General features: G+C 38.6%; 1 protein-coding gene across 1 annotated transcript in view; it reads left to right on the forward strand.

Moving 5' to 3' along the window:
- The window catches only part of CEP128 (centrosomal protein 128), a gene marked incomplete at its 3' end in the record, with an annotated part of 415,812 nt that overhangs the window by 115,458 nt on the left and 274,431 nt on the right, over positions 1-25,923 (forward strand). The window contains exons 12-14 of the mRNA XM_082855117.1: positions 1,909-2,259; positions 17,175-17,825; positions 21,779-21,943. Of these exons, the coding sequence (XP_082711243.1) occupies positions 1,909-2,259; positions 17,175-17,825; positions 21,779-21,943 (1,167 nt within the window). The remainder of the gene's footprint in view (positions 1-1,908; positions 2,260-17,174; positions 17,826-21,778; positions 21,944-25,923) is intronic.

Here is a 25,923-nt window from a genome sequence, read left to right on the forward strand (position 1 = left end):
GCATTGAATGAGGTAATTTATATAAAGCATTTGCACTATCCCTTGCACAACTTAACTGCTTAATAAACTTTAGTAGTAGTAGTAGTTGTTGTTGTTATTATTGCCAGCTCCTTCTCATTTAGATCTCAGCTCATATGTCACCTCCTAAGAGAGACCCTCCCCAGCCACGCTATAGAATATAGACCCGTTCAAGTAGCTGTCCATCATCACCTTGTACTATCCACTCTTGTAATTCAGCTGATAGTCTGAATATCTCCACAGTTAGATTATTATCTTCTTTGGTGTTGTAGCCAGATCTTATTAACCTTTCTGTAAATTATCTGCCTAACACATAGCAAGTGAAACCAGTCTCCCAAGTCTTTGTTGTGGGGAAAAAAATGGTGTCTCTCTGTTGATCTGGAAACCACTTGACTACTGCTTGTTAATAAAGCTGATTTCTGGCATGTGGTAAAACTTTTAGATAAGGGCAAAGGGGTAAACCACCATCACTAGGGTTTTCTGATCTCATTTTAGAATTTTCCACACAAACAAGTGCACAGTTCTCAATTTACTATTTTGTTTGGGTGGATGAAGGAGTGACTCATCTCTTCCAGGCTGCACTGAATTTAGCAAACTGAGCAAATGCAAACCTCTTGTTTTCGAGGCATTATTTTTATGTTATTGCCATAATGTCACACCATGACTTTAATCATGAGAGAAATTTAACTTTATTTGAGCCACAGTTCAGGGATGATGAATCTGGAACTGAACATTCTGCTGTTAGAGTCATAGGAGGTTTTTAAATGTTTCCAGTCTCTGTAGGTGCTTCAGGACAGTGTAGATGTTATTTATTGTTTGTCCAGCTTGCAGCATCATCTTAGCCTTCTGAACCTAGTCTTACTTGGACACATGACATTTTCATGTCACCGTTGTAACCACAGGTATTTGGAAACTAAGGCTCAGGAGGGACAGCTTATGGGATACATTGGAAGCACTTGTATTTGAACTTGTCACTCCCTTCCAGAGTTTTACAAGAGTGGCTTAATGTTACTGATTATATTCATTCTTTTATTTGTATAGAATGTTATATAATGTCCTCTCACTTTTGAAGTTAACAATCCATCTTTTCCCATTCTTCTCAGATTAAAAATATGTATGAATCATGATGATTAAGTGTAAGTTCCAAGTGTATTATTGACCGCTTTTGGTTTGAGGAAGCTAGCTTTTAAGAGTTTAGGTTCTTAAAGAAAAAAAAAGAAAAAAAAAGTTAGGTTCTTTTCTTGATTAGGTATGTATTCCACATAAATTTAAGTTTATTTAAAAATCTATCCTGCAGTGATTTATATAAGCTCGAGGTAAGTTCTTCAACTTACAACATTATGTTGATTTAGCTGGAAATAACCTATCTATAAATACTTTATTGAGAGTCTTTTAAATGGACTTTCACATACAGTGTTATCTATTACTGATGTTTCTATCATCAATGCTCATTTTTTGTTACAGAGTTTTATTTTATTATAACAAAATTTTAGGTGCTGCCAAAAAGTGAAGCATTACGTATGATTGCATATAATTGCTCTGATATCTGACAAATTTTAAAACATTGACGTTTCTTCAGTTGTACAAAACACTAGGTTCTTACTAAAGTAATGCACATTGTTTTTCTCATCAGCAAGACCTTCTATTTTAGTGACAGTCAATTGGAAAAAAAAATATTTTTCCTTTTTGGATAATGAAATAGTCTAAAAAAGAAAATATTTTTATAAAAAATTATTCTCAACTAATGTGATCATAAAATACATGGAAAAAGATCATATTTTCTAGATTGATTGCTAATTTAGTGATGTTAGTGATTCTTGTTTGATGATATGTTATGCATCTAATTTTGACAAGAACGTGTTCCTGATATCTCACATGCTTTCTTCCTAGAATTTGACATGTGAATTGGAGAACAGGGAGAAACAGCAACTAGAGATGTTGGATGAACTGAAGGAGATCCAGAATCACTTTGAGACATGTGATGCCAGACATAAGTGCGCTGACCTCCAGATCTCAAAGCTGACTCAGCATGCTGAGGATGCAACCAAGCAGGCCGAGCAGTACCTCCTTGAGTTCCAGCAGTCGGAGGCCCTGAGACAGGTGGCAGAGGAGAAGAGAGAAGAGCTGAAGCTGAAAGCTCAGGAGTCCATTAGGCAGTGGAAGCTTAAGCATAAGAAGTTAGAGCGAGCGCTGGAGAAACAATCTGAAACTCTTGATCAACTGACAGACAAGAATAATCAGGTATAAAAGCCAAATTCCTGAGGACTGGTTTTTGCTGTGACCAACCATTCATTCATATGTCCTTTGAACAAACACTTGAATGCTATGCTGTACATACGACCTATCAAGATGTTCTTGATAGAAGAGTCTTTATGTCTAGACTATTTCAAGGTAAAAGGTAACTTAGTTTTTAAAACCTTTTCAAAGCCTTTGTAATCTTTTAACATTCTGTGGCTTTTCAGAGTTTACGCTTAAAATAGATCCACTCTCCTCCTCTAGTATAGCTTTTAGTTCCCTAATTTGAAATTATTCTCTAATATCCAAATGGAAGAGAATCACAAAATCTTCCTTAATATCACATGCCTTTTCCCCCAATGCATTTATTTTAAAATCTCATTTATTTGTATATTTCAACTTAAGTATTGGTTAGAAAGAAGCGTTTAAAATGCAGCCGTTACTACTGGAGCATTTTCTGGCAGCTTCTATAAGTTAAGTGAGTGACATTGATAATCTTGCTGACTGTATTATCAGATCTCAAACCTCTTTAAGACTTTTGTGCCTCTTTGATAGCAACAAAAAGCATTTCATTGATCTGTGTATGCATTTCACATCATCTTTTCTCTTGTATAATCAGTTACTTTAAATGGATTTTATGCTCCTATGTTGATTCTCAACTGTATCTTTGCATTGAATTAAACCCAGATGTTTCTAAGGTAATAAGCAGGAAAGTCATGATTGATTTTTATCCATGTTTAGTCTTGGTTTATCACTTCTGCTTTGTCATTTGTCACTTGTCAAGAAATCTGAATGTTCCAGAAGAATAGTCATTTGGATAAGTCGACTTTCTTTCAAAAGAAAGCAAAATGTAGGGCAATTATATTTATAAAATCAATTGTCAGCACTTAAGAGTGACAGATGCTTATTTCATGACAGATGAGCTGTCATGGAAAAGATGCTTTCGTTTTTATGTATGAATTTCTTGGACATATAAAAGATGGAGGAAGTGATCCCTTTGCACTCATTGTGGAGTGCTTTTCACTTTAACCCATCTGACACTTACTGGATGACTAGTTGCCCCAAGGTAAAGCAGCTCTAAGCCTTTCAGGCTTGAATCTGAATTGATTTGATCCCAGGAAATTGCTCTACCTTGATTATTCTGTTGTCAGCCTGGTTTGGCAGCTGGTTCAATGAGCCTGGGTATAAGGGAGGTAGCTAGAGAGAAGAGTGGTTGGGGGGATTGATTGATTGAGAACCATCTGGGGATTTTACTTAATTAGAGGAAATTTAGAAGGGTCCATGCCATCAGACAGTATCCTAATCCATGGTACTGAGAGTTATCTAGATTGAGCTTTTCAGAATATTAAAAATTGTTAAACAGTCATTTCCCAGAATACTCTTGATATAATTATTTTTATCACTTAGCATTGCTAATGATAAGCAAAGAAGTAGCATTAAAGTGATTGCCACAGTTAGGGTAGTATTACAATTATCACAGCAGGCATTGTAATTTCCACTTTAAAAGCCTTAAAAATTAATGCAGCATGTCGCAGTTAGAGCAACGGTTAATCAAGGAAGAAAGGGTAACAGATATTTCACTGCAAATTCAAGTGTCCAGTAAGTCTGTGATGTGGAAATACATTGTAAATAACTTTGGAAAAAGTATATTTTTAATATCTTACTGAATAATGCCTCTAAAGAGTATTTAATTTTTAATAAAAATCACAGAGCCACCTTAGGGCAGTAGTAATACAGCCTACTCCTTTTTTGTTTTTTAGGACTAATTATTTTCCAAAAATGACTCCAGGGTATATTTGGAAGTGTATGTTAAAATAAAAATGATACTGGTTTACAAATAAAACACATTATAGTTTAAAGAATGAGTTAATTGTTTAATAAGTAGCCTTGTTGAGCCATTTTATATGCTCAGATAATGCAATTTTTGGATTTTCAAAATAGTTCTGTGCCTACTTCTGTTTTTCTTTTCCAGCTTAATTTATTTTCTGCTTTAAAATGTGCCACTTAAAAATTCATTAGAAGGCCAAAGGCTTTTATTCTCTTAAAAATTGCTCTTATTTATTTTTTTCTGCTCTTTACATTTTGGAATATTGGTAAGATTATAAGATATATATCATATCACAAAACTACGTCATTACTGAAGACTACATGTAATATCAAACAAATAGCATATCATTGCAGAAAAAACCCAGAAAGGTAAGGTTGTATACTTTCCTTAAGAGAAAACCAAATACCATATGCTAACCCATATATATGGAATCTAAAAAAAAAAAAAAAAAAAAGGGTTCTGAAGAACCTAGGGGCAGAACAGGAATAAAGACACAGATGTGGAGAGTGGACTTGAGGACACGGAGAGGGGTAGGGGTGGGCTGGGACGAGGTGAGAGAGTGGCATGGACATATATACACTACCAAATGTAGAATGGATGACTGGTGGGAAGCAGCTGCATAGCACAGGGGGATCAGCTCCGTGCTTTGTGACCACCTAGAGGGGTGGGATAGGGAGGGTGGGAGGGAGACGCAAGAGGGAGGAGATATAGGGATACGTGTATATGTATGGCTGATTCACTATGTTACACAGCAGAAGCTAACACACTGTTGTAGAGCAATTATACTCCAATAAAGATGTTGGGGGAAAAAAAAGACAATGACATGGATGTTTATATCAGGGAATCATGATATTCTTTAGAGATATGTAGATGAACGTATATTGGAAGGTCTAAAATTCTATTGATATAAATAATCTAATCATAAATTGTGATACTTTTGCCTTTTTCTTTTACATCTTTATTAGAGTATAATTGCTTTACAATGGTGTGTTAGTTTCTGCTTTAAAACAAAGTGAATCAGTTATACATATACATATGTTCCCATATCTCTTCCCTCTTGCGTCTTCCTCCCTCCTACCCTCCCTATCCCAACCTTCCAGGCGGTCACAGAGCACCGAGCTGATCTCCCTGTGCTATGCGGCTGCTTCCCACTAGCTATCTACCTTACGTTTGGTAGTGTATATATGTCCATGCCTCTCTCTCGCTTTGTTACAGATCACCCTTCCCCCTCCCAATATCCTCAAGTCCATTCTCTAGTAGGTCTGTGTCTTTATTCCTGTCTTACCCTTAGGTTCTTCATGACACTTTTCTTTTTCTTAAATTCCATATATATGTTAGCATATGGTATTTGTCTTTCTGTTTCTGACTTACTTCACTCTATATGACAGACTCTAGGTCTATCCACCTCATTACAAATAGCTCAATTTTGTTTCTCTTTATGGCTGAGTAATACTCCATTGTATATATGTGCCACATCTTCTTCATCCATTCATCCAATGATGGACACTTAGGTTGTTTCCATCTCTGGGCTATTGTAAATAGAGCTGCAGTGAACATTTTGGTACATAACTCTTTTTGAATTTTGGTTTTCTCAGGGTATATGCCCAGTAGTGGGATTGCTGGGTCATATGGTAGTTCTATTTGTAGTTTTTTAAGGAACCTCCATACTGTTCTCCATAGTGGCTATACCGATTCACATTCCCACCAGCAGTGCAAGAGTGTTCCCATTTCTCCACACCCTCTCCAGCATTTATTGTTTCTAGATTTTTTGATGATGGCCATTCTGACTGGTGTGAGATGATATCTCATTGTAGTTTTGATTTGCATTTCTCTAATGATTAATGATGTTGAGCATTCTTTCATGTGTTTGTTGGCAGTCTGTATATCTTCTTTGGAGAAATGTCTGTTTAGGTCTTCTGCCCATTTTTGGATTGGGTTGTTTGTTTTTTTGTTATTGAGCTGCATGAGCTGCTTATAAATTCTGGAGATTAATCCTTTGTCAGTTGCTTCATTTGCAAATATTTTCTCCCATTCTGAGGGTTGTCTTTTGGTGTTGTTTACAGTTTCCTTTGCTGTGCAAAAGCTTTTAAGTTTCATTAGGTCCCATTTGTTTATTTTTGTTTTTATTTCCATTACTCTAGGAGGTGGGTCAAAAACGATCTAGCTGTGATTTATGTCATACAGTGTTCTGCCTATGTTTTCCTCTAAGAGTTTGATAGTTTCTGGCCTTACATTTAGGACTTTAATCCATTTTGAGCTTATTTTTGTGTATGGTGTTAGGGAGTGATCTAATCTCATACTTTTACATGTACCTGTCCAGTTTTCCCAGCACCACTTATTGAAGAGGCTGTCCTTTCTCCACTGTACATTCCTGCCTCCTTTATCAAAGACAAGGTGACCATATGTGCGTGGGATTATCTCTGGGCTTTCTATCTTGGTCCATTAATCTACCTTTCTGTTTTTCTGCCAGTACCACACTGCCTTGATTACTGTAGCTTTGTAGTATAGTATGAAGTTAGGGAGCCTGATTCCTCCAGCTCCGTTTTTCTTTCTCAAGATTGCTTTGGCTATTCGGGGTCTTTTGTGTTTCCATACAAATTGTGAAATTTTATGTTCTAGTTCTGTGAAAAATGCCAGTGGTAGTTTGATAGGGATTGCATTGAATCTGTAGATTGCTTTGGGTAGTAGAGTCATTTTCACAATGTTGATTCTTCCAATCCAAGAACATGGTATATCTCTCCATCTATTTGTATCATCTTTAATTTCTTTCATCAGTGTCTTATAATTTTCTGCATACAGGTCTTTTGTCTCCCTAGGTAGGTTTATTCCTAGATATTTTATTCTTTTTGTTGCAATGGTAAATGGGAGTATTTTCTTTATTTCACTTTCAGATTTTTCATCATTAGTATATAGGAATGCCAGAGATTTCTGTGCATTAATTTTGTATCCTGCTACCTTACCAATTTCATTGATTAGCTCTAGTAGTTTTCTGGTAGCATCTTTAGGATTCTGTAGGTATAGTATCATGTCATCTGTAAACAGTGACAGCTTTACTTCTTTTCCGATTTGGATTCCTTTTATTTCCATTTCTTCTCTGATTGCTGTGGCTAACACTTCCAAAAGCGTGTTGAATAAGAGTGGTGAGAGTGGGCAACCTTGTCTTGTTCCTGATCTTAGTGGAAATGCTTTCAGTTTTTCACCGTTGAGGACGATGTTGGCTGTGGGTTTGTCATATATGGCCTTTATTATGTTGAGGAAAGTTCCCTCTATGGCTACTTTCTGCAGGGTTTTTATCATAAGTGGGTGTTGAATTTTGTCGAAAGCTTTCTCTGCATCTATTGAGATGATCATATGGTTTTTCTCCTTCAGTTTGTTAATATGGTTTTTCACATTGTTTGATTTGCGTATATTGAAGAATCCTTGCATTCCTGGAATAAACCCCACTTGATCATGGTGTATGATCCGTTTAATGTGCTGTTGGATTCTGTTTGCTAGTGTTGTTTTGAGGATTTTTGCATCTATGTTCATCAGTGATTTTGGCCTTTAGTTTTCCTTCTTTATGACATCCTTGTCTGGTTTTGGTATCAGGGTGATGGTGGCCTCGTAGAATGAGTTTGGGAGTGTTCCTCCCTCTGCTATATTTTGGAAGAGTTTGAGAAGGATAGGTGTTAGCTCTTCTCTAAATGTTTGATAGAATTTGCCTGTGAAGCCATCTGGTCCTGGGCTTTTGTTTGTTGGAATATTTTTAATCACAGTTTCAATTTCAGTGCTTGTGATTGCTCTGTTCATATTTTCTATTTCTTCCTGATTCAGTCTTGGCAGGTTGTGCATTTCTAAGAATTTGTCCATTTCTTCCAGGTTGTCCATTTTATTGGCATAGAGTTGCTTGTAGTAATCTCTCATGATCTTTTGTACGTCTGCAGTGTCAGTTGTTACTTCTCCTTTTTCATTTCTAATCCTATTGATTTGAGTCTTCTCCCTTTATTTCTTGATGAGTCTGGCTAACGGTTTATCAATTTTGTTTATCTTCTCAAAGAACCAGGTTTTAGTTTTATTGATCTTTACTATCCTTTCCTTCATTTCTTTTTCATTTATTTCTGATGTGATCTTTATGATTTCTTTCCTTCTGCTAACTTTGGGGTTTTTTGGTTCTTCTTTCTCTGCCTTAGGTGCAAGTTTAGGTTGTTGATTCAAGATGTTTCCTGTTTCTTAAGGTAGGATTGTATTGCTATAATCTTCCCTCTTAGAACTGCTTTTGCTGCATCCCATAGGTTTTGGGTCGTCGTGTCTCCATTGTCAATTGCTTCTAGGTATTTTTTGATTTCCTGTTTGATTTCTTCAGTGATCTCTTCATTATTAAGTAGTGTATTGTTTAGCCTCCATGTTTTTGTATTTTTTACAGATCTTTTCCTGTAATTGATACCCAGTCTCATAGTGTTGTGGTTGGAAAAGATACTTGATACAATTTCAATTTTCTTAAATTTACCAAGGCTTGATTTGTGACCCAAGATATGATCTATCCTCGAGAATGTTCTATGAGCGCTACAGAAAAATGTGTATTCTGTTGTTTTTGGATCGAATGTCCTATAAATATCAATTAAGTCCATCTTGTTTAATGTATCATTTAAAGCTTGTGTTTCCTTATTTATTTTCATTTTGGATGATCTGTCCATTGGTGAAAGTGGGGTGTTAAAGTCCCCTACTATGAATGTGTTACTGTTGTTGTCCCCTTTTATGGCTGTTAGTATTTGCCTTATGTATTGAGGTGCTCCTATGTTGGGTGCATAAATATTTACAATTGTTATATCTTCTTCTTGGATCGATCCCTTGATCATTATGTAGTGTCCTTCTTTGTGTCTTCTAATAGTCTTTATTTTAAAGTCTATTTTGTCTGATATGAGTATTGCTACTCCAGCTTTCTTTTGGTTTCCATTTGCATGGAACATCTTTTTCCATCCCCTTACTTTCAGTCTGTATGTGTCTCTAGGTCTGAAGTGGGTCTTTTGTAGGCAGCATATATATGGGTCTTGTTTTTGTATCCATTCAGCCAATCTTTGTCTTTTGGTGGGAGCATTTATTCCATTTACATTTAAGGTAATTATAGATATGTATGTTCCTATTCCCATTTTCTTAATGGTTTTGGGTTCGTTATGGTAGGTCTTTTCCTTCTCTTGTGTTTCTTGCCTAGAGAAGTTCCTTTAGCATTTTTTGTAAAGCTGGTTTGGTGGTGCTGAACTCTCTCAGCTTTTGCTTGTCTGTAAAGGTTTTGATTTCTCCATCAAATCTGAATGAAATCCTTGCTGGGTAGAGTAATCTTGGTTGTAGGTTTTTCTCCTTCATTGCTTTAAATATGTCCTGCCAGTTCCTTCCTGCTTGCAGAGTTTCTGCTGAAAGATCAGCTGTTAACCTTATTGGGATTCCCTTTTGTGTTATTTTTCCCTTGCTGCTTTTAATATGTTTTCTTTGTATTTAATTTTTGACAGTTTGATTAATACGTGTCTTGGCGTATTTCTCCTTGGATTTATCCTGTATGGGACTCTCTGTGCTTCCTGGACTTGATTAACTATTTCCTTTCCCATATTAGGGAAGTTTTCAACTATAATCTCTTCAAATATTTTCCCAGTTCCTTTCTTTTTCTCTTCTTCTTCTGGAACCCCTATAATTCGAATGTTGGTGCGTTTAATGTTGTCCCAGAGGTCTCTGAGACTGTCGTCAGTTCTTTTCATTCTTTTTTCTTTATTCTGCTCTGCAGTAGTTATTTCCACTATTTTATCTTCCAGATCACTTATCCGTTCTTCTGCCTCAGTTATTCTGCTGTTGACCCCTTCTAGAGTATTTTTAATTTCATTTATTGTGTTGTTCATCATTGTTTGTTTCCTCTTCAGTTCTTCTAGGTCCTTGTTAAATGTTTCTTGCATTTTTTCTATTTCCAAGATTTTGGATCATCTTTACTATCATTTTGAATTCTTTTTCAGGTTGACTGCCTATTTCCTCATCATTATTAGCTCTGGTGGGTTTTTATCTTGCTCCTTCATGTGCTGTGTGTTATTCTGTCTTCTCATTTTGCTTATCTTACTGTGTTTGGGGTCTCCTTTTTGCAGGCTGCAGGTTCATAGTTCCCGTTGTTTTTGGTGTCTGTCCCCAGTGGCTAAGGTTGCTTCAGTAGTTTGTGTAGGCTTCCTGGTGGAGGGGACTAGTGCCTGTGTTCTGGTGGATGAGGCTGGATTTTGTCTTTCTGGGGGGCAGGTCCACGTCTGGTGGTGTGTTTCGGGGTGTCTGTGCACTTGTTATGATTTTAGTCAGCCTCTCTGCTAATGCGTGGGGTTGTGCTCCTGTCTTGCTTGTTGTTTGGCATAGGGTGTCCAGCACTGTATCTTGCTGGTTGTTGAGTGAAGCTTGGTGCTGGTGTTGAGATGGAGATCTCTGGGAGATTTTGCCATTTGATATTATGTGGAGCTGGGAGGTCTCTTGTGGACCAGTGTCCTGACGTTGTCTCTCCCACCTTAGAGGCACAGTATTGACTCCTGGCTGCAGCACCAAGAGCCTTTCATTCACACGGCTCAGAATAAAAGGGAGAAAATGTAGAAAGAAAGAATTAGTAGAAGTAGGAAGAAAGGAAGAAAGAAAGAAGGAAAGAAAGAAATAAAGGAAGAAAGGAAGGATGGAGGGAAGTAGTGTGGAAGTAAGGAAGGAAAGAAAGAAAGAAGATAAAGTAAAATAAAATAAAGTAAGATAAAATATAATAAAGTTATAAAACTAAAAAATGATTATTAAAAAAAAAAAAAGGACGGATAGAACCCTAGGACAAATGGTGGAAGCAAAGCTATACAGACAAAATCTCACACAGAAGCATACACATACACACAAAAAGAGGAAAAGGGGAAAAAATCATAAATCTTGCTCTCAAAGTCCACCTCCTCAATTTAGGATGATTCGTTGTCTATTCATGTATTCCACAGATGCAGGGTACATCAGGTTGATTGTGGAGCTTTAAGGCGCTGCTCCTGAGGCTGCTGGGAGAGATTTCCCTTTCTCTTCTTTGTTCTCACAGCTCCCAGGGGCTTAGTTTTGGACTTGGCCCCGCCTCTGCGTGTAGGTCGCCAGAGGGCGTGTGTTGTTCTCTCAGACAGGATGGGGTTAAAGGAGCCGCTGATTCGGGGGCTCTGGCTAACTCAGGCCGGGGAGTGCGGGGCGGTCCTGTGGTGGCAGAAGCCGGCGAGACGTTGCACCAGCCTGATGCATGCCGTGCGGTCTCCCGGGGAAGTTGTTCCTGGATCCCGGGACCCTGGCAGTGGCGGGCTGCACAGGCTGCCCGGAAGCGAGGTGTGGATTATGACCTGTGCTCGCACACAGGCTTCTTGGTGGCGGCAGCAGCAGCCTTAGCGTCTCACGCCCGTCTCTGGGGTCCGCGCTTTTAGCCGTGGCTCGCACCCGTCTCTGGAGCTCCTTTTAGCAGCGCTCTTAATCCCCTCTCCTCGTGCACCAGGTAACAAAGAGCGAAGAAAAAGTCTCTTGCTTTTTAGGCAGGTCCAGACTTTTCCCCGGACTCCCTCCTGGCTAGCCGTGGTGCACCAACCCCCTGCAGGCTGTGTTCACACCCCGCCAACCCCAGTCCTCTCCCTGCGCTCTGACCGAAGCCCGAGCCTCAGCTCGCAGCCTCACCTACCTCGGCGGGTGAGCAGACTAGCCTCTCGGGCTGGTGAGTGCAGGTCAGCACCGATCCTCTGTGCGGGAATCTTCCCGCTTTACCCTCCTCACCCCTGTTGCTGTGGTCAGAAGCTTTCCCCCTCCGCCTCCCGCAGTCTCCGCCCACGAAGGGGCTTCCTAGTGTGTGGAAACCTTTCCTGCTTCACAGCTCCCTCCCACTGGTGCGGGTCCTGTCACTATCCTTTTGTCTCTGTTTATTCTTTTTTCTTTTGCCCTACGCAGGTACGTGGGGGAGTTTCTTGCCTTTTGGGAGGGCTGAGGTCTTCTGCCAGCGTTCAGTAGGTGTTCTGTAGGAGCTGTTCCACGTGTAGATGTATTTCTGGTGTATCTGTGGGGAGGAAGGTGATCTCCGCGTCTTACTCTTCTGCCATCTTCCCCTCGTTGCCTTTTTCTTTTAAAGTGCTTTTTGAAGTCATTGGTTTTTATATGTGCTTTGAAAATGATAAAGGAAAAAATCTGAACTTGGATTTTGATCATAATGTATACTTTTCTGAATGTTTCCAAATTCATGTTCTTTTTTATAACATGGGTAATGGGAATGATCCCTAGGTTTGGTTTGGTTTTGTCTTGTTTTTCTTGTTGAATTGGCAGAATAATTGGCTTGCCCATGTATTGAGCTTTTTGCTTGATAGTATTTGACTTCAAGAATCTTAAATTGCCGTCTTTTCCTTCTGTGTATTGCCTTCATGCTGAGGGAAATAAAAGAGCTATATGTAATATATACTGTCTTTTAATATTTGAATTTCTTAATGGTTGAAAAGTAAGAAGGATCAGTGCTAAAGTGCATACTTTTTAAATGTGTAATTGTTATACGCAATTTAAGAAAGGCTAGAGCACTGATATGTTAGTATAATCCAGTAGTCTTTCTGCATGTTTCCTCACATGCAGAAAAATAACCTTTTTTTCTTTAAAAATTTTTCCTGTCTACCTTTTAGTTAATTCAGAAAACTATATATACTGGGCAGTCAGGCCTTTGAGGAATTGGTTCCTGTTCCTATAATCTCCATGGTTTTAGGCCGTATCATTCTTTTGGCTTCACACCAGCCATTTTCAATCCTCGTCTTATAATCTTCCCTTACAGCTCTTCTTCTATGGAAGCAGTGTTTGGTTAGAACATTCCCTTCCCATTGTTCCTGACTGCTACTCATTTCTCCATTTCGCCTCCACATTTCCCAAGGATTTTCACACCTGGCTTCCCCTCAGCCTGTCTCATTACATGTAATTCTTGCCAGTATCTTCGGTGATTTCCAAGTTCAAGTCAGCAACCCATTGAACTCTGTATCCTTATACTTCACTAATTTCCTCTTTTACAGCGACCTTCAAATCACTCAGCAGCTAATTTCAATGGCTAAGATTTGTCATCATCTGTAATTTCTCTGTGTTCAGATCTTTTGTTCTAACATTTCAGCCTCTGTCCACATTTCTTTTATTCCCTTTTCCTCTTTTAACTGTTACCATCTGCTTTGGATCTCTCCACATTCCTTTGGTTGACCAGCTGTTTCCTGGAATCGGTTTTTTCCTGTCAGACTGGACTTCGTGAAAAGCTACTCTGACGACATGTTCACCAGCATCTTCAATTACTTGCTTCCACCTCACACATTTTACTGATGTTCAATCTGGAATCAACCCAACTCTCTAGTTTTTCTGTTCCTGCTCTTGAGTGGTACTAGCAAAACTTACGTAGGATATCAATTGGCTCCTATAGTGGTCTTGGTTACCTCCCTGACTGCACCGCAATTCATTCCATTCCATTAAAAAATTAATGTAGGCCAGTTACTATGCATATAGTCCTTGTCTGATCAAGAACTACTCTTCTTCCGAAGAATGAACTATGAAGTCTGTTGGGGAGCTTCTGGTAAACATTTACTCATTCCTAAAAAAGATAACACTAGGAGGGAGATGTTCCTCTTCTCTGAACATTGTTATATTTGGCTGTGATGCCAGAAATGGCTGAAGCTATCTTGCTATGGTCCTGAGAATGAAGCCTCACTCCAAGGGAGGGTACTACTGAGAGCAGTGCAGAGAGGTGGATCTAGAGCTTTGACATACGGTGGAGCAGTTCTGCCTGGAATGATAATAAATTACCTTGTAGTTTAAGCCAGCTTGAACTGGAGTTTTCCCTTGCTCTCAGCAGAAGAAATTCAAGCTTATGTGAAACATCAGTTCTAGGAGTAAGGAGCTATAAGTTAAAGAACCTAAAATGTAGGATTGATTAAGTGGAGAAGTGGGGTCAGGACAGGGAGGATCGGACTTTTCTAAAGGAATAATTGGAAAACCTTGCCATGCTGTTGATTGAACCATCAGAAGTCATACCTTGGGACCTTGATGCTGTGCTTCAGGGGGTGGTATTAAGTGACCAGTAGAAAAACTTTAGGATGTTGGTGTCTGTTGTGTACTTATTGCAGCCTTCAGAAAAGCCCTGGAAGGCAAAGACAAGTATAGGTTGAAACTGATCTGTCTAAAAGCAGAGAGCAAGATTTGGGGGCACTGGGAGACTGAAAATCTGCAATCTATAATCCGCATTTACTGAATCTGATAATTTGGAGTTGGAAAAGCCAAATTGTTTATCCATGGTGAAGTTAGTCCAAGCAAGAGAGAGAGGTAGGAAACTTAGCAGAAATTTAAATGAGGTAAAAAAAACAAGCCTGATTTTTCAGGCCCCTTTCAAGTTCTCCTATTTAAGTGCTTCTGGCCAGACAAAGGAGACCCAAGTCCATTGTTTTGAATTCCCTCAAGATAAAGGCTAGTCAACTGAGGGCCCCTGGGAATGTCCAGGATACTGAGGTGGCGGTTAAGACACTGACATTTTCAGACTCGAAGTCAATGTCTAGACAAAATGTTGGGCTATGGCTACTAGCCAAGCATTAACCAAAAGAAAATAGACAGAACGTACTTAGCTTTTAGTATCTATATTGCCAAAGAAATTCTAAACTTGACAAACATAGTCGGATACTGTCCACCCAAAGGCTGTCACATTGGTCATGAATTGATGTAATATTTGGAACACTGAAGCTGAGGGCGAAACATGGAGAGTTGTAGAGTATCAGAGCCTGAGCTTTGAAGGACTCTTCTTGAGACACCCCATCTCTGGTCTTCCCATCATGTGAGAAAAATAAAAATCCTTGCTGTTTAAACCACCTTACGGTATTTTGAAATCAAAGACATTTTATGTGTTAGGACCATCTTGGAAGTATGATTTTTATCTTCAGGGCTACATGGAAGTCTCTTAACTCAGGGCCAGGGGCCTATGTTATCTGTTCCAAACATTAGTCACTATATTTATGCACCCTCCCCTCATTCTAAGGTCCCTCCCACATTACCCTTACAGCCAAGACTGGATTCTGTCAGTTTTTGTCTTCTTTTGTGTGGTATGTAGAGTGACCCCCCAAAGATGTGTCAGCCTAACTCCTGGAACCTGTGAATAAGATGAAAAATCACTCCCATGATTATGATATGTTACTTGGCAAGTTGATTTTAAGATAAGGAGATTATCTGGATGGACCTCATCTAATCACAGGAGTCCTTCAAAGCAGATAAATTATTCTGGCTGTTGGGAGAAAGGGAAGTCAGAGGGATTCAAAACATGATAAGGGTTCACTGTGGTGTTACTGGCTGCAGAGACAGAGGAGTCCATGAGCCAAGGAGTGTGGGTGGCCTTCAGAAGCTCAGAAAAACCCCTGGCCCAAAGCTAGCAAGGAAACATGTCCTAAAATTTTCCAACACCGTGAATGAACTTGCAAGTGGATTCTCCCCCCAAAGCCTCCAGCTAAAAGCCCAGGTTAGCTGACACCTTGCTTTTAGCATTAGGAGACCGGAGGCAGAATACCTTGTCAGGATTTACGACCTCTGGAAAACAGTGAGATAATAAATGGGTGTTGTTTTAAGCCACGAAATTTGTTGGAATTTGTTACACTGCAATAGAAAAATAATACATCCACCCTTAGGCTTATCTATATTTCTAGCCATTTTTCCTGTGTTGAAATCTTTCTTCTAGAGTAAACTCTGTCATCTGTGTTCCAGACTCTTTTCAATCCAGGGACATTGCGTTATCAGTTATCCCCTCTCTTCACAGCTTTGATCACTATCTTGCATAAGTACCTCCCTGAGATCCTGGTTTCTCCTTGAACTTAAATCCCACCCCCACTTTTTGTTTCTCCCTTCCCACTAGTCTTCATCACAACCCTTTGATGTAGCTTTTATTACTATCTTTATAAAGATAAATAATTTCTTTAAGGCCATAGAACTGCTTATGACTGGACTGAGAATCAAATTCAGTTCTCCTGGTCAGAGCTCAACTGCTTAATCCCCTCCTTTTGTTATTTCTCATGATAGCTTCATGCTGATTCTCCCTGTTAAAATGAGAGGGATTTGAGGAAACTATTTTTTTTTTGGAGTGATTGACTCATTACATTTTATCATGAATTGTTTCACACTGCAGTGTAAAATGTCAAGTATAAAAATGCCTTGAAACTGTTTGCATCTTAACTCATTATTTCTAATTCTAAAATGAATCTTAATTTTTTTTTTTTTTCCGGGTTCAAGCCATGGTAGGCATCAGTAACCAGGTACAGAAATGGTCTTGGTGCCAGTGTTGGGGCGGGGGTGGGGGGGCAGTTTCAGCCTCCTCAGCTGCTGGCTTTTTCGTTTGCATTGATGGATGGTGAGGATTAGCAGGTTAGTTCTTGGCTGCCGTCCCTCCTGCCGTCCCTCAGTGTCAGCCCTAACCCCCTAAAAAAGCTGGCAGAGGGCGATGGCCTTCTGGTCCTTTGACTTTTCTTGTGAGTCCTTTCCCAGCCTCTCCTAATCTTAAACTCATTTCTACCTTCATGGGACTTGAAGACTCTCTGTTAACATACTGGTGTGTTTCTTGTCACTGTGGACATTATTTGATTAATAATGACTGATTGTACCAAAACCTTTCGTAGATTATATTTGTTCGCTTCCCTGTATTATCTTCCGAATCTGTTTTGTATCTGTTTTGAGGTTTCTCCTTTTAAAAAGTGTGCCATTGAAATGAAAATCATGTTACTTTAAGTAACGCTGTATTATTTCAACCTCTGGTAAATTATAATTGGAGCCTTTTTTCCCCCCATTCTTTTGATCAATTTTATCTTACATTTAAATAATTATTTATGATCATGGATTGATATGTTTTGGTGATGAAAATCTGAAACATATATCTCAGTGTGGTACTACTTCAGAGCAATTGTACTTTTCTTCCTTTTTCTAGCCTAAAAAGTATTTTTCATTAAAAATCCAGAAAGAAGTACAAAATATTATTTTATGAATTTTTCTTCTCCTTGTGGCTTAAACCTCATTTTTGTTTTCTGGCAGTGTATATGGTGAATTTTACAGTAATTTTTGCTTTCTGTTCCTAACCCAATAGATTCTAAAAGAAAAGGGTGAATTGAAAAGCCAGCTTTATGCAGCATTACAACAAATAGAGAATCTTCGAAAGGAATTGAATGATGTGCTAACCAGGCGCGCCCTTCAAGAGGAGGAGCTTCACTGTAAGGAGCAGAAACTAAGTGATGTTAAGTCTCATCAAGCTGACCTTGAACTAGAAGTCAGGGATTCCCTGGATACCATCCATAGGCTAGAAAGTGAATTGAAAACGCAGAGTAAGATTCAAAGCCAGATGAAAGCTGAGAAAGCGCACCTGGAGGAAGAAATTGCAGCGCTGAAGGAGAGCCAGGCCAAGGACCAAGCTCAGCTTCTTGAGATGCAAGAGGCCATCAAGGACTTGAGTGCCATCCGGGCAGATCTCGCCAATAAATTGGCGGAGGAACAGAGAGCCAGGAAAGAGGTACTTAAGAACCTCTCTGACCTCAAGACACAGGCAAAATCCAAAGACGAAGAAACAGCTACAATCGTTACACAGTTAAAGCTGGAAAGAGATGTTCACCAGAGGGAGCTGGAAGATCTCACATTCTCATTGCAGAGTATGAAAACGAAACATGAACAGAATATCCAGGAGCTGATGAAGCACTTCAAGAAAGAAAAGAGTGAGGCCGAGAATCATATTAGGACACTGAAGGTACCCGCACTGAATTATCCTGATGATACTGGAGGAAATTTTCTGGTGGCTCATGAAGTTAATAAGGCGTAAACTTTTAGAGATCATTCTGTATTCCCAAGCACTGAAGGGAAGATAGAACTAACAATAAAGAGGCTTATTCATGCCTGTTCAGCCAGGTTGAAATGAGTTATAGCAGCCATCTGGAAGCACCTAGTTCAGAGCACTGAAGCCCTTTAAAAAGAACGTTTAGCTATTTTGGGAGTTCAGGAAAGGCAGAGGCGGCAGTAAGTCGTGGACCTGAAACGAGCCCTCATTCAACATTTATGATCTCCTAAAATATAAAAGGCAAAGACTTGTCAAGGCCATAGAAGCTATAACCATGGTCATTGGTATGGTAACTAAAGTGGATCAGCTTATGGGTTTTGTAAACCCAAGGCTTTTGAGATTTACCCCTTCTTTTCCAAATCAAAGTTGCCTGGGTAAATGCATAATTGAGATCTTACATTTGGGGAAATATTGTAAGATCTAATGGTATTAGCATTTATCACCATGCAGGGGAATCATTTCATAACATGATTGTCAGGAGTGTGATAAATCTATCCCTCCTTCCTGCTTTAGTTTTTCTCCATAGCACTCATCATCATATGATATAGATTCCATATTTTTAATTTTTTAATCTCCGTTTATTAGTATGAAAACACCATGAGGACTGGGTTGTCTTTTCCCTCAATCTGTAGGAGGAAAAAGGCTGCCTAATCTTTCAAGGCCCAATGAATTTTTCACTTCTTTTATGGATTCACTGAAGATGGCATATATCTCAACTGAGGTTGGGATAAATCTTTCTATTCTCTGTGTTTCCATAGCTCTTTTTTGGAACTGCTAGTACAGCACATTTAGGCTGCCTTATATTATGGTGTGTTTGTTGTGTGTTCCTACATCTCCAGAGGGGCAGGTAGCAGGTCTTAGCCATTTTTGTATCCTCTTATGGCGTCTAGCATGATGTTTGAGACATACAGAACATGTTCTGTGGATGTTGGGTTAAAATGTTTGAAAAGCTAGAAATCAAAGGATTTGCTGCTGACTTGCTTTGTGATCTGTCTGGTTTGGCTCTTTCCCTGTAATGTGGTAAAATTGCTTTCCTCATCCAAAGGAAGTGCTTTGTATTTGTGTATAGTGAGGTGACAATAAAGCTTTAAGAAATTACCTGTATATAAAGAAGACACCATTTAGAACTATTCTGTAGATTCTCCAAAAACTTTAGATTTTTTTTTTAATTCGGAAGCCTGAGATGCGGAGGGATATTATAGTTACTCTATAATGTGGTACAAAAGAAGCATACGAGCTTAACAGGAGAACCAGAGATCGTGAGAGCCCAGTACTCTTCTCTTAAACCGAATAAGTTACCCATAGGAACAGCCCCACCTCATGCTATTTTATGAATATAATTCTGTACTTTTGACTCATTTATATTAATTAACAGGAGTTGATAGCAATGGTTGTCATCAAAGATTTAACATACTGAGTTATGTATAAGAGGGCTTTAGATAAATAGCTCTGTAAATGTTACATTTCTTTGTCTTTCGGCTTCACCTTAATCTGTTACTTTTTCTGAGTCTAATAAGTGTGGTACATTACCCATATTTTTTTCTCTGCAGAAGTTATATTTTTCCCCATCTAGATCTACCCTTCTCATGCCTGTTATTTTTTTTGTTTTTTTTTGTTTTTTTGCGGTACCCGGGCCTCTCACTGCTGTGGCCTCTCCCGTTGCAGAGCACAGGCTCCGGACGCGCAGGCTCAGCGGCCATGGTTCATGGGCCCAGCCGCTCCACGGCACGTGGGAGCCTCCCGGACTGGGGCACGAACCTGCGTCCCCTGCATTGGCAGGCGGACTCTCAACCACTGCGCTACCAGGGATGCCCTCATGCCTGTTTTTAAATTTAAATGTAAAATATTTTTATGAAATACTCTAGCTGGTATTAATATTTGAAGGATATTGGGTTATCACCTTATTATGATTTCAACAAAAATAATTTTGTAGGAGCCCTTATTGGAATCAGAAGACCAAGAGTGGAGTTCTGTATTTTTGCCATTTGCTGGCCATATGATCTTGGTCAAGTTACTTAACCTTTTTGTACTTCATCAGTAGAATGGAAACAGTAATGTCTTTCTCTATCACAGGGTTTTTTGAGTGTTATATCACTTTGTAAACGCTAAAATGAAATGTAAATGTAATAATGAAACTACAACAAGAAGTAAGTTCTTAGTCAAACTTAGGCATTACTGTGCTTGTAACTGTTTTAAAAATAGGTTCTCCGGGGGCAAAGAGGGGAACCCTGATTTGTAGCATTTGCCAAGTTCAGCAGTATAAAACCACCCATTTGGCTGGTTTCAAGCTATCAAACAACATCACTGGAGGCAGAGTTGGGAAGAGATGAGCACAGTTGGTTCCTGAGTGTCTCTGTGAGCTGGCCCAGACACCACTGGCCTTGGGGGAAAACTGTCTATACCTACACTTTTTATAAGACACAAAAAACGCTAAGTATTCTACTGAAACTTAAAATAATAATCGAACAATTTTCCTGATGAGAGACTTTATTTTGTAAGTTTATTTTTGGGTAGTGAATACAGGATTCCTCATTAAAAACATCAGTTCTTTTGTTAACTCAAAGTGGCATCAAGTCTTAGCTGAAATTTGTGGGGTGAATAAGGTATAGATTCTTGTCTGAAACTCACAAAACTTCTTCCTTTTGGGAAATTGCTTCCAGCGATTATGTTCCTATGTACTTGATTATATACATATAATAAACTTATACAAAGGAAAGAAACAAATATATTTTAGGCATTGAAACATGTAATTTAAACAGATTCTATGTGGGTGCTTACAGGCTGTCAGTAACTGGTAGGTGTAACTAGTTAACATTGCAAGTTGCACCCAGCTGGTTTTTAAAACCGTATGATATACGTACCTTTTAAAGGCAGTGAGGCAGAGCAGCTGAAAACATGGACAGTAGAGAGAATTCCTGCATTCAAATCCTGGCTCTGCTTTACTCACTACATACCCTTGGGCAAATGATTAGTGTTGTTCTGCTTCAATTTCTAAACAGGAGACAATAACAGTGTCTCCCTAGTCAGGTTGTGGTGAGGATGGAATGAGGGACAACTATACGAAAAGGTCTTAGAGCAGTGCCTGACATATAGTCAGTATTTACATTGTTGTTATTTTAAGTCTTTAACTTCACATGCCTGGCAAATCCTTATTGAATCCCATCCACAGATTATTCCTGTTGTTTTTTTTTTAAAGCTGATTCTGGTTATATTCCAAATAATAAACGAAAACGAGGTACTTTATTGCACTATTGGTACTGAAAATAATCACTGGTAAACTCTTTCATATTAAGTTATTTATAGTTTTTTGGCTACTCTGATCCATAATCTTTTTAGCCCCACAAGAGTGGTATTAATAATTACATTGTACAAAAAATACGCAAGCCTTTCACAAAAACGAGAGTGTAGCTTGAATAGGGATATTGTTAAGCTCCTTTTATAGATGAAGAGACTAATCAGGCAGTAATGTCCCATAGTATATCCTTATGGGGACATTTCTCTAATAACCCTTCCCCTCTCAGCAGTTAGTGTCCCTTCTTTGGGTTGCACATACCTCTGCTTGCACCTTTATTAAGCACTTCTTGTTCATCGTTGTCAGAATTGACTGTTGTATCTGTCTCTTTTACGGTTCATGCCTGTTATCTTCAGCACCTAGTAGAGTACCTGTCACTTAATTGGTTGCTCAGTGAATGCTAAGGAGAGATTGACCACATGCAAAGAATGTTTCCTTTGCATGTATGTTTATGTGTGAACGCTTAGAGGTAGCAAAATCTCGAAGTGTTTGCCCACTGATATAATGTGGAATTTGTTTTGTGTACAGCTTGGCTGTGGCCAGTGGACTTTCTCTTTTCTCCTTTTTCTCTCAGGCAGAAAGCTTAGAAGATAAGAATATGGCTGAAGTCCAGCGTTCTCAGCTAGAGAAGTTGAAATCACAGTATGACAGGCTGACAGAGGAATTAACTCAGAATGAAAATGAGAACAAAAAACTGAAGCTAAAATACCAGTGTTTGAAGGACCAACTAGAAGAAAAGGTAAAAATGTGAATGAACTCTAATTTAAAAGACTTTTTTTGAATTTCTTCTAGTGTTTCTCCTAGAACATAGTTTATGTACTACTGAATGCTAATTGTTAGGCTTTAGTAGCAATTTGTATTGGTGCCAGAAGACGTCATAGAAGTTTATTAGAATGCTGTGATTTTTATTCTTTCAACCAACTAGTTACCTTCTAATACTTTTGATTTTAAATTTCTTCTGGATCTTAAAATAGGTATTTAGAGGCAAGGTAGCAAAGAAAGGAATTATGGTTTATTGAAGACCTACTTTATGGCAAGTATTTATGCCAGTTGATTTACATATGTGTACTCATTGAATTCTCACGACTGTTTGGGTTAGATTTTATTGATCCCTGTTAACCTATGAGGAAACTGAGGTTCAAAATACAATATATAATAGATGAGGTGGTCACTGTGCACTAGGCACTTTTAATGCTCATAGTCATGTTATGAAATCAATACTATTTTGCTCATTTTTGCAGTTAAAGAGACTGAAACTTAAGAAGGTTGGCAACCTTGGAATGTTCCCAGCAGGCTCACTGCTTTCCTATCAGTAGATGTGTAATATTTGGGGGGTGTCTGCTATATACCAGGCATTGGGTAGAATACTAGGGACTTCTAGAGTCACTACTTTTGTGGCCAAAAGTCAACTAAGAATAGAAGACAGAATACTTAAATTTGCATTCTATGTCTTTACCAACTTCCTAAAAGGATTTTCATTGGAGTGTGATAGAAGTCAAATAGAAAAAAAAAAGACTATTAACATATGGATAATAGGATAAGGCAGGATAGACTGGGCCAGATGACTCCTGTTCTTGATAAGGGTTACTAACTAACATCTTTGTTGAAGGAAATATCACTGGGTGGGGTGTCATCAACCTCTAGAAGAAACATTCTTCATGCTTTGCTCATCTTTTCCTCTTTTTGTTGTTTCACTGTATTTTGTATATATTTTTTACCTTTCTAGTAATTGTTAAAATCAAGGAAATAAAATTTAAGTTAGTTTGGAGTTTATGATTAAATGTGCTTAAGTTGCTAAATTTAGGCCTACAATCTTGACAATTGTAATTTAGTTCTTATGTCATGCTTTGTTTTGACTAAGTCTAATGTTCACACATAATTAATGTATCTGTTGCCAGGGTGTAGTTGCTTTGAAGATAATACTAAATTTTCCAACTTTTCCATAATTAAAAGTTAGCCAGAAGATTATATTAACATGTTTTGTGTTTAATTATTTGCATTTAAGAAAGAGTGGGGGAAATTTTATGTTGAAAGTTTACCTTGTTCTGCTTAAAATAAATGCTTCTCCGCTATCTGTGACGTTCCAGGTATGTATGCATTGTCATACATTCATATAAGTGGAACATTCACCTTAGAACAGAGTTTTAAAATTTAAGGATTGTACAGTAGTCCCCCCTTATTAGTGGTTTCCCTTTCCATTGTTTCAGTTACCTGCCATGGTAACTGAAATTACCAAATTTGGACCAGTTGCAGTCCAGAAAGATTAAATGGAAAATTCTAGAAATAATTCATAAGTTTTAAACTGTACTTTGTTCTGAGTAGCATAATGAAATCTTGAGCTGTCCCACTTTCTAACACCCGTGATCCCCACCTATCTCAGTCCTCTGCTCCTAACATCCAACCATCCACATCATCATGGCTTGATGATCCAGGATCACCCAAAGCAGGTGATCCTCCTTCTGAGGTATCAGAAGGTCAGAAGTAGTTTAATGCTATGTCACAATGCCTACCTCATTCATTTCATCTCATCACATTTTATGTAGGCATTGTATCGTCTCTTATCATCACAAGAGGGGTGAATACAGTACAGTAAGATATTTTGAGAGAGAGAGACCACATTCACATAACATTTATTACAGTATATTTTTACAGTTGTTCTATTTCATTATTAGTTATTGTTGGTAATCTCTTACTGTGCCTGATTTCTAAACTAAATTATCATAGGTATGTATGTATAATATGCATAGGGTTTGGTACTATCTTCAGTTTTAGGCATTCCCTGGGGGTCGTGGAACATATCCCTCGCAGATAATGGGGGACTACTGTATTCCTCTGCTATGTACTGACCATCTAGTATGTGGCAGGCATTGTGCTGGATGCTGGGGATGGGATATATCAATAGATAAGACACAGATCTGCAATTGAAAGCTTCTAGTGGGATCATTAAAAGCAAAATCGCCTTTCAGTTGTTAAAACTATATAGTCAATGATAATGGGTCCTAATGCAGAGAAAAGATGTCTGTGACATCTAAAATGGTAAATAATCTTAAGGATACATAGACACACACACATATATAAATATACACAGCGTATATGCTTGCTTTTCTTTAATATTTTTTGTGTACATGATTGCTATGTAGTTTTGATTGACTTAGCGGTTTGTGTTGGCCTGTTTTTTTAGTATAGTTAGCTATGAATCGAGGTTTCACTGGGTTCAGTCATCTACAGATAGGGCCATTCTCTTCAGAAAGTAGTATAGAATTAGTGGCTATAGACAGAACTTTGAGTATAAATCATTTTCTAGCTGTGTGGCATTAGGCAAGTTGCTTAAAACTCAAAGCTTTGGGGCTTCCCTGGTGGCGCAGTGGTTGAGAGTCTGCCTGCCGATGCAGGGGACGCGGGTTCGTGCCCCGGTCCGGGAAGATCCCACATGCCGCGGAGCGGCTGGGCCCGTGAGCCATGGCCACTGAGCCTGCGCGTCCGGAGCCTGTGCTCCGCAACAGGAGAGGCCACAACAGTGAGAGGCCCGCATACCGCAAAAAAAAAAAAAAAAAAAAAACAACTCAAAGCCTTGAGAGACAAGACAGCAGAAGCAAGAAGAACTACAGTCCTGTAGCCTGTGGAACAAAAACCACATTCACAGAAAGATAGACAAGATGAAAAGGCACAGAGCTATGTACCAGATGAGGAACAAGATAAAACCCCAGAAAAACAACTAAATGAAGTGGAGATAGGCAACATTCCAGAAAAACAATTCAGAATAATGATAGTGAAGATGATCCAGGACCTCAGAGAAAGAATGGAGGCAAAGATCGAGAAGATGCAAGAAATGTTTAACAAAGATCTAGAAGAATTAAAGAGCAAACAAACAGAGATGAACAACACAATAACTGAAATGAAAACTACAATAGAAGGAATCACTAGCAGAATAAGAACTAGCAGAAGAACAGTCAAGTGACCTGGAAGACAGAATGGTGGAATTCACTGCTGTGGACCAGAATAAAGAAAAAAGCATGAAAAGAAATGAAGACAGCCTAAGAGACCTCTGGGACAACATTAAAAACAACAATATTCACATTATAGGGGTCCCAGAAGGAGAAGAGAGAGAGACAGGACCCGAGAAAATATTTGAAGAGATTATAGTCAAAAACTTCCCTAACATGGGAAAGGAAATAGCCACCCAGGTCCAGGAAGTGTAGAGTCCTATACAGGAAATACCCAAGGAGAAACACACCGAGACTCATAGTAATCAAATTGGCAAAATTAAAGACAAGAATTATTGAAAGCAGCAAGGGAAAAATGACAAATAACATACAAGGGAACTCCCATAAGGTTAACAGCTGATTTATCAGCAGAAACTCTAGAAGCCAGAAGAGAGCGGCATGATATACTTAAAGTGATGAAAGGGAAGAACCTACAAGCAAGATTACCCGGCAAGGATCTCATTCAGATTCGATGGAGAAATCAAAAGCTTTAAAGACAAGCAAAAGCTAAGAGAATTCAGCACCACCAAACCAGCTCTACAACAAATGCTAAAGGAACTTCTCTAAGTGGGAAACACAAGAGAAGAAAAGGACCTACAAAAACAAGCCCAAAACAATTTTAAAAATGGTAATAGGAACATACATATTGATAATTACCTTAAATGTGAATGGATTAAATGCTCCAACCAAAAGACACAGTCTTGCTGAATGGATACAAAAGCAAGACCCATATATA

The sequence above is a fragment of the Leucopleurus acutus genome, assembly GCF_964270905.1.
Source record: "Leucopleurus acutus genome assembly, chromosome: 1".
NCBI classification, from domain to species: domain Eukaryota; kingdom Metazoa; phylum Chordata; class Mammalia; order Artiodactyla; family Delphinidae; genus Leucopleurus; species Leucopleurus acutus.